The 14,824-nt window shown below is 39.1% G+C and overlaps 1 protein-coding gene across 23 annotated transcripts in view; it reads left to right on the top strand.

Annotated features, from left to right (window-relative positions):
- TCF4 (transcription factor 4) overlaps window positions 1-14,824 on the top strand; it is a 353,245-nt gene that overhangs the window by 301,263 nt on the left and 37,158 nt on the right. For all 23 annotated transcript variants that reach the window (XM_068562349.1, XM_068562364.1, XM_068562346.1 and 20 more), the window contains 2 exons: window positions 2,602-2,735; window positions 8,419-8,551. In XM_068562349.1, the coding sequence (XP_068418450.1) occupies window positions 2,602-2,735; window positions 8,419-8,551 (267 nt within the window). The remainder of the gene's footprint in view (window positions 1-2,601; window positions 2,736-8,418; window positions 8,552-14,824) is intronic.

The following is a 14,824-nucleotide window of genomic DNA, read 5'->3' as shown; positions in this document are numbered from 1 at the left end:
TGGGATTTCCTTCTTCGTGCTCCTCCCGGAAGGACCATGTCACGGGAAGGGGAGCCACTTGGGGCAGCAAGTCCCAGGGAGGTGGCTTGGCATCTCCCTTAGATTACAGTGGACATACTCAAAATCATTCTGTTTCAAAGGGATTTGTTTCCTTTCCCTTCAGAGTGTTAGCTCTTTTGAGTTGTTAGTTCACATGTGAAATTCCATGGAAAATCTATAAAATTGAATCGAATGGGTCCCTCGGGAATAGAGAGAATTGGTTCCACACATAATGGAGCTCCTGTTGACCAGGGTCTTTTATCTTCGTGAGCTGTCCTCGATGTCCCTTTCTCTCCAAGGGAACAGCAGGTATGTCACTTGGGTGTGTTCTGTGCCATGACAGAAGGTGTATCCCCTTCAGCTATAGATAGCAGCCACTTGGGCACCAGTGCCTCTCTTTTATGACCAGTCAGCGAGAGTATGCTTCCACTACCGGTGCTTATAGAGATTGCCAGCTCAAGGACTCATCACTCAAAGCTGAATTTCATTGAGAAAATTGACAGAAGGATAGATTTCTTCTGTCTGCCTTCAGGAAGGTCACTTGCTTAAACCGTGCACACTGCAAGGAAAGATCAGGTTGAGTAAAGCAGTAGGCTCTTCTCCATAGCAGACCACGCAAACTACGGGGAACCAATTTGCTTTTCTGCATATGAATACCCAAGAAGCAAAAAAAAAAAAAAAAAATGTTTTTTGAGTTGACATTTATGATGAGCACAATTAATTTGCACACATCTAATTCTATTCTTTCAAACCCACATTATGCCAAGATCATGGGATGTGATAAATATTAATTTACTGTGAAAAGCATAATTTATGTAAAATGTGTATTTTTGTAAGTCTGCATTGAGTAGAGTGTCTGTGTTAACAAATCCTAAATGTATTTCCATGTAGGGCATCATGTCAGAATGTTTCAGGAGACTCTTGTTCAATGATAGAGATTCTCAATTTATTTGCCATGCATGTCATCTCTTTGAAATGTCAGTGGTCTTAAACTTCGTGTTTGAATTTAAGATGACATCTGAACTTCCACAATCTCAGAGCTAAATCTGAAGTACATGAATAAGAACTTTTTAAAAAGTCCTGTGTTTTTACGTTATGATCACAGAAACAGTACGTCGTGATCCCATTTCACATCCGTGTCCTTCAGTAAGGGTCCACAGTGCCCTGAGAATTCAGGTCTTGAAGAAAATACAGTTTAGATGAAAGATATTCAGAGACTGTCAGTAGCATATTTTAAACCCACTATTGTGTGACCTCTTATTTTTAACTTTAGCTTCCACCTTCTAGTTAAAACTCTTTAGTTGTCAAAATCACACACATGATTTTGCTTTCATAGTTCTTAAGACATCTCTGGATTATTCCTTCCTGCCCTGAAACCATTCCAGTTTTCTGAATTCTAACTTCTGGGGTGAAAAACTCAGGGAAAAAAAGGCTTTATGAAATATAGTGTCAGATTTAACTTGCCTATTGCCTACATTTTCAAAAGGCCTTTATTAAATAACATGTAAGGTGAAAATAATCTTATTTTCAAGGGAGCAATGCCTGCCATACAATTAACACCTAGCTGATGGCCTTGTATATATCTGGCATTTAATAATTTTTGTTAAACTATTGAAAGAAAGAAAAATTGAACTGAGCAGTAACATAGATGCTCTGCTCCCGTAATCTGAGAAAACCAGACCAAACAATAGCAATCTAGTAGTAACTTCGAGGCCAGTAGGCCCAGAGAGTAAAAAAAAATCTGTAGGAATATTTTTAATATGGTGTTAATAAAAGATTAACTTGGTATTAAAAGATACTTCATATAATTTCCATATAATTTTAAACCTCTTTTTAACTCATAGTTTTATAAAATCCAGAGACTCTCAAAATTGTCCTTACTGTAATATCTACCTTATGACATGTGTGTACCCTTTCAATTGCTACTGAAGGCTTAAGATAGCTATATAACTATATACCAAAATACAAACATTTAAAAAGAAGTCAAAAACTCAGAACTATATACATGAGATTCCTCTTTCCTACATACCAGAATGTAATTCCAACTTTAATTCCATCTACTCTGTATGTCACAAAAATGAAATCCAATCTGAAATCAGAGATATTCTTTTTCATTATTACTTATTTCTTCATATGCTCTCAAAACTTGTAAGCTTGCCAGCCCTGTAATATCTCAAGTGTTTTATTTTCACCCCAAAATTCAGGAACAGTTTAATTTTTTAGTTGGTTTTCATAGAAAAAAAAAAAGGAGACTTCTAAGAAATGTTTTCTTTAGCATTAGCTACCTTGCTGTCTTGACATAGTTCTATGTAGAAATATGTTCCCTTCTCTTACAGTTAAATTTTTACTAAAAACCCTTTAACTCTGTTAAATATTTATATTTGTTTGGCAATATAGAGCCACTTGGGAAAAAATAATGAGACTGTCTTCTGATATAATCAGCTCACCAGCATAAAGATGAATATACAACAGGCAGTCATTTTCCAGGATATGAAAACACCCTGCTCTATAAGGCAAGGCTGAATGCCTCAGAAAAGTCATGGTTTTCTTTGTCCTTTACAGATGGCCATCACAGCAGTGACCCTTGGAGCTCCTCCAGTGGGATGAATCAGCCTGGCTATGGAGGAATGTTGGGCAATTCTTCTCATATTCCACAGTCTAGCAGCTACTGCAGCCTGCATCCACATGAACGTTTGGTAAGGCAGACTCACTTGGTAATGGGGACAACACAGCTAGTTTCTTAAATCTCATCCTGTCTTTGCATGCATGTACACATGGACTCTATCAATGAATGTAAAAATGGCACACACCCGTTACTCTTACAGTTGTGTTGTTTCTGCAATCAAAGACATAAACTCAATCAGATCACCTTCATAAGCCATATTCTCTTTGTCGCTGTTCTCCTGTTTATTGCGTTCTGTTCTGTGCTTTCTTTATCACAGTGTCGTCTTCCCTTGGTACATAAATACATACTGTATTTGAGTTGCAGAATTTTAGCTGTGGCGGTTCCTTGGGGTTTTGGTGTTTTTTTTTGGTTTTTTTTGGTTTTTGGTTTTTGGTGGGGTTTTTTGCTGTCTGTAGTACTGAAGGATATACTGCAGGGGGCAGAGTGATAGCCAGTGGACTTTGAAAGTGGATGATAACACATCTCCCATGGGCATTTCCATTTCCCCTTGACCGGCTTCTGTAGCTGGTGACAGCTTTGAACTCTTGTACCACACCTGAAGGAAAGCGTTCATGTTTCCTATACACTCCCATCAGTAACAGTGACCATGGGGTTTCTATGTAGATCAGATTCCCAATTTTCAGTATTTTAGCTATACTTCCATACCCTCCAATACTATACTCATCCATCCTAGTATGTGTCTTTATTCTGGAGGAGGCAACGCATCAGATATTTTTCTAACCTCAAAAACTACCACAGCCCAGAATCCACTGATGAACTTAAGTCTATCACTAAATGGAGGAAAGAGTACTTCTAGATCATGAGTTAGGTTTGGGATGCAGGTAATATGGGACCAAGTCTCTTGTGCAGTAAAATGACTTTAAAAAATGTATGAACCTCTAATCTTCTAAATGCAGAAGAGTATGAAAAATCCAGTTAGTGGTACTTGTATTACTACTCTCCATCTTGCGATGTGCTCCTTTTTCTTCTCCTAATACCCAGATTTATGTTTCTTTCTCTGTTCTAATATAGGAGATAGTACTTTCTGGATTTCTGTGGTCTTTATTCTCTTTTGCTCAGCCACCAGAGATATAGAAAAGGTGACATATCCTATTCTGATGACCGAAAACATCCCAGAGGTTAAGATTTCCGATATCCTTGCGAATATCAATTTAGTTAGTCCTAGTGACAGAGACACTGGGAGGTCAGTTAGCTTATCCTCAAATGAGAGATAAATGATGGAGATGGAATTGACCTTTTTTAAATCATCTCTCAAGTTTGAATGTGGAAATCACAAACTATCTTAAATTTCAGCACATTTTCAATAAATAGCAGATGATTTACTTTCAAATTTCTTCTTCTCCCACCTCCTACTTAGAGTCATTAGCATGAAAGCTTAAAGAAATAGCACTTATTATTATACTAGAATTTCTTCTTGGCTAACATTTTTATTTCGCCATCATCATTTTGCACTTCTCTAAAGAACCCATGATCAAAACTGTATGTGTCCTATAGGCAAGGAAAGTTTTGATTACAAATAAAAGACTTCGGCGCTGTACTATATGTTGGAATTTCCATTTGACATTTATTTTTCTTCGCTCCTATATTTCTTTCTTCCTTTCTCTGTCATGCTCTAGAACTTTGACTTAGGTGGTTTGATTTTTATCCCAATCGAGTTCACTGCATGGGGGGAGCATGTTGAAAATGCGCTCAAATGCACAGAAAATGTAATTTTAAAAAGGAAACCAACTGCACCCTTTTAGAAAAAGCTTGCTGAACCAAAACAATATTATCAACCAGGAGGAAAGATCATTTTGAAGGAGTAACCCAATAGGTTGTATCAGGTGCTATATTTGTAATGTCATTTATCCATCTCAAAACAGTTTTCATTCTTAACATGATCAGTTAGCAGATCTTAGAGATGAGGGGTTTTGTTTTTCAGAAGGGCAAATGAATTAGGTCTCTGGTAATGTATCCTGATGAATTTTCTCACTGATAGGGAAACTATTGAATGATTATATCTAGTAATCATTGTGATTTCAGTAACTATTCAAAACTCTCTTGCTGAAGTGACTTTTAAAAATCTGATACTGATTGAGAATCATTTGAGTATACAGTAGGTAGTTAGTTACCTTTCACTTGAAAGTAATGGTAGTTCCTTAAAATTTTCATCTGGAGCTTTTGCCCAATTCTATACTGAACAAAGGAATAGTTTGAGAAAAAGAAGAAAGCTTTCCTTGGATTACTTTGGGTGTAATTTGGCCAAATTAGTATGTTTCTGAAGGTAGCACATTTTAGAAACATTATTGCCTTTATCACTTTATACTGTGTTATAATAGAACATGTAATCACAAAGCTTAAAATCCACATATATCAGTAGCAACTGTCAAGTCACCCATTTTGATTCTTTAAATCCCCTTAACAGTTTCAGCCTCTACAGCAATCCCACAGCTAATCACTACTATGTCACAGATACACATGCAAAATCACTCATAAGAAAGGAGTTTGTGGTTAAGCTTTGGGATGGGTTGTTGTAGAAAACTTAAGTTTGGAATGACTTGGCAGAGTTCTTTTCAAAAATAGAATAGAGTCCCTGCAGTCTGGCATGGGTTAGGCATGGTCTTTGTACCACAGAGTGAAATAGCCCTGGGAGTCTGGAATTTTAATATAAAGGAAGTGCTGTTGTCTTTTATTGTTTGTAACATAAACCCTTACTCCAGTGATTCTCACTGGCGGTGATTTTGCCCTACTGGGAACGTTTGGTAATCTCTGGAGACATTTTGGGACGTTACAGCTCGGAGGGGCGTGGTGCACATAGGTGCTGCTGCAATCTAGTGTACAGAGACCAGGGATTCGGGAAACATACTACAGTACGTAGGAGGAACCCCCCTACACCCACACCCAACCCCTGCCAAGCAAAGAATGATCTGGCACAAAAGATCAACAGTGCCAAGATTGTGAAACCCTGCTCTAGCCCCAAAGTTTGACTACTTTATTCTTAGTATGTGCTAACAATTATATTTTCTACTTTGTGAATTATCAGCCCATAGGTTGATAAAAACATCACTCACGGAAACATTTTCAACACTTACTCTGTCAGTAGGCTCCAAATACACTATAATTGGGTATCATAAGTAAAAATAAATAAACAAATAGTGGGCATGTAAAACCATAACACTTTGTCATACTTCCCCTTTCCTTTGCCTTTGTGGCAAGCAGGGTAGACAGTATTAATAGCTGGAGTGAGAAAGACTAAGGGGCACGCTTATAGTTGATCCCTAAATACTCTTAAAGAGACATTATTCACATATCACTAATATTTTCTGTGGTGTTTTTATTACGTCTTTGAGTGACAGTAGTTGTCAAAATCCTTTTCTTTGTAAAATAATCTAGTTATAAATCTCATTAACTTCTTTTCAGCATCTAATTTTCTATGAGTCTCTAAAAATTACTGATTTACATGGGTTGCATTGGTTTCCCCATTAAAATCTGTGGGGAAGAACTTTTCTGTTTATTCTCTGAACTCAATAGTAACCCTTTGTCAAATCCTGAATTACTGCCCATTTTACACCAAGTTGAAAGGGTCTAAAAATCCTCACTGATGCAGTAATCTTCTTCCTGTCTCATCCTGTCATTATTGTAGCTATTTAACTATTTTTCAAAATGCTTTTTCCTCTGTTTTGATTTTTGCAAGCTTGGGACTGATTTATAAGGTTTCTCTATTCTTCAGAAACTCAGCATGGAATAGGACTGGGTAGAAATGAAATCAAACCATCCTTTTTACTTTTCTTTTTCTTTTTCCATAGTCTGTTTCTTTTTTCCACATTATTATAGTCTTTAGCTCTCAAGCAGAAATAGCTCTTCTAAGTTTGGTCTTCCATGGCTTATCCAGTTTTTTAGGTCAGTTGTACTATGGAATGGGCCCACTCTATCATTCTTTGGAGAAAATTTCATGGACTACTTGGGGTATTCTGTAAGTGCCAAGTAGAAATGAGTTTAACAGGTGGCCTAAGGAATTTTTGGTCAAGCAAAGATGTCCATGAAATTTAAAAGTTTGAAAGGCATTCTTGGGAACTTGGAATGGTTTAAGGGCATCGTCCCAACTTTCTCACTGAAGTTGTCCTTTCCGTTGGACTATTTGGAGTGTGCAGAGGTAATATTTTCAAAGGCATCTGCCATGTCATTGGCAAGCTGACTCCAAAATGTAGATTCATTTTCTAAACTGTTTAGTTGTCTCTCAAATAAGTAGCATTTCAGTCCACTATTTGTTAAACATGAGCTGGTAACCAGTTGTTCTTTGTTCTTTGTTCATAGGTTGAGTGTGTTTAGCCCTCAGCCACAAGTTGTGGGATGCGGAGCTATGAGCTGTATTCCCTCCCCTTGAAGAGTTTACAGTTTCGGTGGAAATGCTCTTGAAAGAGAAAGCATGGAAAAGCAACATTTAATTAAGTGTTTAATGGCGCAGTGCAGAATGTAAATGCATTAGGGATTCAAAGAGACGAGATTATGAAAGAGCTGGGAGTAGTAAGGGACCCTCAAGGAAGAGATAGAACCCAAGATGGGCCTCACGAAATAACTAGGGGATCCCAAGACACAGGGTGTCCACACTTTAATCACCCCTGACTTTCAGCATCATATTCAATCTCTAATTTCAACAGAATCTCCAATAATGATATCATAAAGATCCGTAGCCCATTAATATACTACATATAAAGAAAAAGTATTCTATTTTAACTTAAATATTTTTCCTTTACACGTCTGTAATACATTCAAATGCCTATGAGAATAACTTTTTAAGCTACTTTTTTGTCATGAAAAAGAAAATAGCTCCATTTTTGTAAATAACCATGTTTTTGTAAATAACCATGTTTCTGTTAGTGATCTGCTGATTGTACAGCACTTATAGGCACTGTGAGATGCCCCAGGAAAAGCAGCTTATTTGGACAACTAGTATGATAGTCAAACCCAAAGCTAAGCCTTAAAGTAAATGATTCTGTAAAAGATGATATTCTTTTTTCATAGTCAACTCTATGGCGGATTGCTAAGGGAGAGGACCTATAAAGAAAGAAGTAAAATAAGTCATTCTCCGTTCGTTTGTTCCAGTGTAATTCAACATAGTCATTGATGTAAGGCTTTATGTATTAATGCTTTAGAGAGATATTTAATCATTACTGCTTTTTAAATTTTTCATTTACCATTTTGTTCTTGCTGGAGTTCAGAAAGATGATCCAGTTTGGCAGGAAGAAGATTTGAGACTGGTTATTCTTGCTCAGTTCGTATTCAGAAGGTCAGGATGAAGTGTAATGTAAACCCTGTGGGTCATGGTGGTGTTTTATTCATTATATTATGGAATCTTTCTTACTTGATCAATAAGCCATACAGAAAAATAATAGTGGTGGTGGTCTTTTATGTTGCTGAAGTCCTAGACATGCTTTTAAGCAGTAATTTTTATATTTAGAGATCGTGATCATTTCTCAAGGTCCAGCATTGCCATTATATTCCTCTAGATTTGATGCAAACCCAAACCAACTATGTATTTTATTATTTGAAAAATGAAAGCTGTCAGAGCTAAGCAAGATGTATTCTTGGATATTTTGAAATTCCGAGGGCTGTCTCCATTGCAAAGCGAAGAGTTCTGAAAGAAGTGTTGGAAAACTAACCCACTAGATGTTTTGTGATTAAATATGGCCTCCTTTTTCTGCTTCTTGCCACAGAGCTATCCATCACACTCCTCAGCAGACATCAATTCCAGTCTTCCTCCGATGTCCACTTTCCACCGTAGTGGTACAAACCATTACAGCACCTCGTCCTGTACGCCTCCTGCCAACGGAACAGACAGTATAATGGGTGAGTCTTGGAAACTCCAGTTCTGTTGCCGACAACCAGTGTCAGGGTTTAATAATCAAGGACCTGTCCCCACCCCATCACTGAACAGTAATCAAGCAATGAATTTTTATCACATAACCAAACGAACAGACGAATGAACCAAACACAAACTGTCATTGGCTTGACTGTAATCACTTTTTTTGTCCGAAGAAACTGAAATTTGGCCACTTTCTGCATTGTGAGTGATTAGATCGAATAAAGGTTTAAATAGACCCAAACGACCTTGCTTCTCACACTCTCAGACAGCTAACAAAGTGAACTTTACTAAGACGAACCATTGAAGATTCGTAAGATAGAAGGCATAATAGCTCTAAATAGGAGTTATTGATCGCTTCTCAAGTTCCAGTCGCTGTGCAAAGCTTTTAACCGTAACACACCACTGTCTTCTGAAAACCAGCTCATGTGACATTTATAGATGGTTGTTAATAACTAGATAGCTTCACCCTATGGAGACTGTGTCATCGTTGAGTCCTCCAGAGGGGACGAAGTGTTTGCTGACTTATGGGAGAGGAGATGCCTGGGCATCAATGGGCCAGAAGTTATTTGCTGCTTTTTCTCAGCAAATTCACTGATAAGACCCAAGCAGAGTGCCTCTATCAAATAAACTGAGCCATCATCTTCTCAATCTTCGTGATGTCCATTGTGGTCCTCTCCCTAGGATAGATGGTTACCCCACCAACACTCTTCTCTTGAGGGAAGAGCTAGGCAGGGCATCCAGCTGCCCCTGGAGGAAGAGTCCGGGTTAGGGGTGAGGCAACCACCACATTCTGATTCTGCCTTTGACCACCCTGTCATTCAGATGAGTGGCACAGTCTGACGCTTCAGGGTCTTAGTAAAACCTCAGACTTCCATTGGTCGCCACCTACTCTGGCTCTAGCTCAAACCCACCCCTAGCTCGGCCTTACGATCACTTCTAGTGGGTCCAGTGAGTGATGAGAACACTAACTGTACATTTTATAGAGAAGAATGTAGGACAGAAGAATACTGCTGTTTAGTCTCCTTAGCTCTTCGCAGTTTTTTGTTTTTTGTTTTTTTTTCATTTTCTTTAGATAGTCTCTGGAACTTCTGGAAGTGGCATGAATCACTTATGAGGGGGAGAGTTTTTGATGAACGAGAAGAGATGTGTTTTGAAATGTTGCAAATATAATTCTGCCTAAATAATACACTCCCTGCTTACTCAATAATATACTTCACACTTGAGATGAGCCATCTAGCAGCCCTTCCCTTCGCCGCCATGTCTCACTAAGAGGCGAATTTAGGAAAGAGTTTCCATTTTTGTAACTTTCATAACAAAGCCTCTACCAATGCGTTGCATCAGTTTGACCTTGGAGAGCTATGGGCAGAGGTCGCGTGGGGAAGTTTTGTTAGCTATCAATGCAGTTTTGGCAGATCCGAAAAACAAGAAGAAAGAAAGAAGTGCAGAACTGAAAGAGTGAGAAAAGCATATTTCACTTCAGTGTGGTTTGACAAATGGAAAACCCCTTTCTGCAGTCATGAGGTCTAGTTATAAAGAAGGATGACCGGTCATTCATCCTCTTACAAGGCAGATTTCCTGTCTACTTATGGTTTGAGTAATTTTCTTTTTTTAGGAAGGTACAAAGGTAGAGCAAAAGCTTGAGTTGAGGAAAGCAGACCTAGGCACCGTTTGAAAAAAGTTGTATTGACTGATTTGCCAAACAGTCTTTTTTTTTTTTTTAATTTTTTTAATTTTTGGCTGCGTTGGGTCTTCATTGCTGCACGCGGGCTTTCTCTAGTTGCGGTGAGCCGGGGCTACTCTTCATTGCGGTGCGCGGGCTTCTCATTGCGGTGGCTTCTCTTGTTGCAGAGCACGGGCTCCAGGCATGCGGACTTCAGTAGTTGTGGCACATGGGCTCAGTAGTTGTGGCTCGCGGACTCTAGAGCGCAGGCTCAGTAGTTGTGGCGCACGGGCTTAGTTGCTCCGTGGCATGTGGGATCTTCCCGGACCAGGGCTCGAACCCGTGTCCCCTGCTTTGGCAGGCGGATTCTTAACCACTGGGCCACGAGGGAAGTCAGGACTTGGGGAGAAAGAGATATTATGGGATGGTATGATTATCCTCCATGAGCTGTGGTCAGCAGAGCCACGACAAGTCTCAGTGGGAATGGAATTTGCTTTATTTAAGCCGATTGGCTCATCACTGGCTTGTAGATGAACAGGAATGTCTACTCTCCTTCATTTGGTCTGGGCGGTTAGGGCCATCGTAGGTGATTTCTACATACTAATGGGCTCAGCTACATCCTAAAGATGGACTTAACTTTTTATCCAGACCGAAGGGCCCTGTTTAAGTGGAGGGGGGTCTAGACAATAATAAAGGAGCTATAATTTTCAAAGGGAAAAGTGTGCGATTTTGGGAACCCAGAAAATGCTTTTTAGGAACAACTTTATTGCATAAATTACTGCATCATCATGGGTGTACTTGTCAAAATCACTAGCAGCATGTGAGAAAGCTTTAGAATCATTTCGGGACATAAGTAGACATGGGAATTCAGCTTTTTGGAGGAACAGATCTTTATTAATTTGCATACATACAGTTATTACTTTAGGGTTACTTTAGGGGAGAACAGTCTAGAGTGTTCATCCTTAAAATAATACATCCTCAAATTCCTTAAGTTAAAATACAGAGGAGAATTTGAGTGTGATAGTAAACCTTAATATTGCACGGGGTCCGAGTCGCTCCTGGTTCTTTGCACTTTATTAATTTTTTCTTTGCACTTTAATTCTCCTAGGCTTTAGTTTGATTTTCACAGTGCGATAGAAGCCAGGGATGGCAGTATGTCTGTGTAACAAGAAGACAAGATTTCTCTTCTGATGTTAGTGATACTTCCCTAACAAACAGTATGGATTAATAGGATACATCTGTAGACTTCTGAAAATATTTGGCATATACTCACTCATTCTGAAATGCAGGAAATAAAGAAATATTACATTGCCTGTATCTCAAAGAACAAACAGAGCTAATTAAATAATTGGTAAATAGGGAACACATAGCCTGACACATGTTTGAGATTACACACAAGATTCTGTAGAAAATGACTGTAAGCAATACTAATGCCGTAAGAATGGGGTTCAAGCACTAACACATGGACATCACATTTTTCAAGTTTTCTTGGTGAAAAGTTGCAAGGCAATGCAGTCTTTTCATAAATGGCGTTGATGTCTTAGGAAGTGGCTTTTTCAGTTCAGAGGAAGATCATTGCTCCATCTCTCAGTTTCATGTTATACCGTGTCTTCCCGGCAGTCAATGATTGTCCTCAACCAGTGACAGGACAACAAAATGCATGTGCAGTGAGATGTAAACTCTAGAACCATCAGAGGGTAACCTCTCTGGAAACACGCTCCTTTGCCTCTGGCTCCGTCCTCTGCATCTGAAAGATGGAAAATGCTCACTGAGGTTCAGGATGGCTTGTGTTTGACTTGGAGGGATGGCCGTTGTTTCTTGTTTTGTTTTCTTTTGCCCTTTAATGCCCAATATCATTTTTTGAGAAATGCTTGGAAGGACAAAACTGACTCAGATTTTATTAACGACAGGATTTTTTTAAAATGACACATTCATCCGTGGAGTTTTGAAAGAATCGTACAGTAAAATATTTTACTTGTGACATGTAGACCACTACTTTTCTGCGAAGCCTTGCCAGCAAACTCTGGAGGTTGCATTAGGCATGTCTGACTTAGAAGGGTCTATTAAGCACCCTGAAATTACATGAATATAGTGCGTGGAACACACCGTGGATTCGTAGTCGTTCACCTGATGGGGCAGCCAGTTAAGGATAGAAGCTAAGTCTGAGGGCCTCAAGAGTTACCACCATCAGAGCCTTTCAACTTGATTCCTAAAACTTTTTCAATGTAATGCTGCTCGGTGTACTTTAGAATCACTACAGTCCAATAATGCCTCTGCATGTGAGCATGCATACAGAGGAGGAAATGTAATTAGTTATTAGATACCAACTCTAGAGGAGAGAGATGTCTAGAAGATGGTAGTCATATACATGGTACATGTAGGTACGTACTATCTGCATATTTCCTTCCTACCTGCCTTATCCAATAGCCCTTCCTACTCAAAAGGGTTGAGAGACCCACCTCAATCCCCTGGGACTAACAGGATCCCCTGAGACTACCCAAGGACAAGAGTGCTCCAGTTCCCAACTGGGAGATACCATTTGTATACATTCAGAGGGTGTGACCGCTTGTGGTTTGGGGCTACACACCCTCCCTTCTTCTCAGAGGGAATTGGGCATAGAGCTAGCATAATGGCTATAATAACTGTTATTGTTTTATTAGTCTTTAACCGGCCTGCTTTCTAATGCACGGTATTTGCCATGTTTTTAAACCTCAAACCAAACAGTGTTGAAGGAACAGACTACCAAGATTGATTGAATGCAACATATGCTAAAGATTACCCTGGAATATCTATCTGGTTCATGGATTAATCTGGCTTCCAACTTTCACTTCTAATGACATGTTTGTATGACACGATGCGTTTTAGTATGTGGCTTTTCTAGTAGAAACATTATGTCCGTTTCCCCTTGAGGGCTTGGTTTCACAGTAATTTTATTATGAGAGTAGTCACATAAGATTCACTTCGTCTTTTACAAGAATCTTGAGCCTTCAAATACAGTTGGGTGATGAACAGCCACAGAGCCTCAGAGTAATAGGAATTTTATCCAGCAGTGTCGTGGCATCTTAGTTACAAAGACCACCAACGGAGAACAATAAACTAGTTTGATTTAAGTCTTCTCATCCATTTCCTGCGCGTGGTCAGGGGGCACGGCTTCCCCCCTGAATTCCTAGGAATCCCTCCTGCTAAAAATGAGTGCATCTTAGCCTGGATGTAAGTTTTTACTCGAAAATTGTAGGTCGTAGGAAGGCTGGAAATGCTCCTTCTTTTGTTTTCTCTGTAGAGAAGCTCATGACATTGTTAGGCTGCTTCTACTAGTTTAATAACATGAGGGTCACTTGGACACAGTTCAGAAAAACCGAAGTTTTTAAAACCATCATCTTCTTTCAGACAAAGGCACTATGAATTGCACTTCTTCATCCTTTTATATCTTCAGGATGTGCCCAGCCTGGGGTTCTGGGTGTGCAGTAAAGGGGTAACACATCTTCCAAATTCTGGTTTACAGCAGCCAATCCCCAGACACCACTCATCCTGATGTTTGGATTAGGGTATGTCTAACGGAAATTGCCATTTTCCCCAAAGTGGAGTTTGAGACCGAGGGTGGTCCCACCTGTAGCTGAAAAGACTCAACCCTTCTTTTTGCTCCATCTTCTAGCCAGCAATAGCACCTGTGTTCAAGCCATCTGAACAGTGCTTGGGTGGCTGGCCGTGTCAAATCCTCCTACAAAATTACAGTTCCTCTTAATAACTGATCCTCTTCCATTCATATTTATGTTACAGCTCTACTTAGAGACTTGATGATTTTTTTTTTTCTCTTGAGCTAGAGAAACTGGTAAGAGCTAAAATAACACGAGAAATCCATCCAGTCTTTACCAAGCAGGGTGGCAATAGTTTTTCTCTTTATTTCTGTTAGCTGGGCATTTTGGTAATTTCTGATAATATCAGTTGACAAAAACTCAGGCCTGGAATAGTAATCAAGTCCTGTTACATTAAAGGTGGGAAAGTGGATTCGATGAGCACGCATTTAATGAGGAGTGTAGTTTGCTTAAACATGACCCGTTTCTTCAATATAGAAGAAATTTTGCTATTTGAGAATTAAATATATATTCACTTTCTGATTATTTATGACCTTTCACATAACAGGCACACAACTACAGAGAGAACTCTTCAGGAGGAGGACCCATGTAGCTTAACATGTTTAGGGACTCTTGAAAATGTGTCTTCTCCAGTGTTTCCTGGAACAGAACAAAAGGCATTCCAAGTGAAAGGCCAAACTGGTCCCAATAAACTGCTTTGAAATTTAAGCCCTGGGGGTGGTTCTCCAGCTGTTGCAAGGTAGAATGGCTGGCTGTATGTTAAAAAATAGTCTGCTCTTATCAGTGGCTTCCATGAGCAGCCTTTGTAGTTTTCTGAAACATTTTCATGACAACATAATGTAAGGAGCTAAATCCTGTCTTTCTGTTATACTTCCTGAGTTCTAACATCTCCCTGTATAAAACAGGCACTAATAGAAAGTTTAGTTAGAAAGGTGTAGTACAAAAAGATCGTAAGGATTGTATCTTATCTCTTCTAAAGTATGATTTTTATGCCATATAAAATT

This window comes from Eschrichtius robustus, chromosome 14 (genome assembly GCF_028021215.1).
Source record: "Eschrichtius robustus isolate mEscRob2 chromosome 14, mEscRob2.pri, whole genome shotgun sequence".
NCBI lineage: Eukaryota > Metazoa > Chordata > Mammalia > Artiodactyla > Eschrichtiidae > Eschrichtius > Eschrichtius robustus.
Note: the sequence above shows the minus strand (reverse complement) of the source record. Positions and strands in the feature narration are given on the sequence as shown.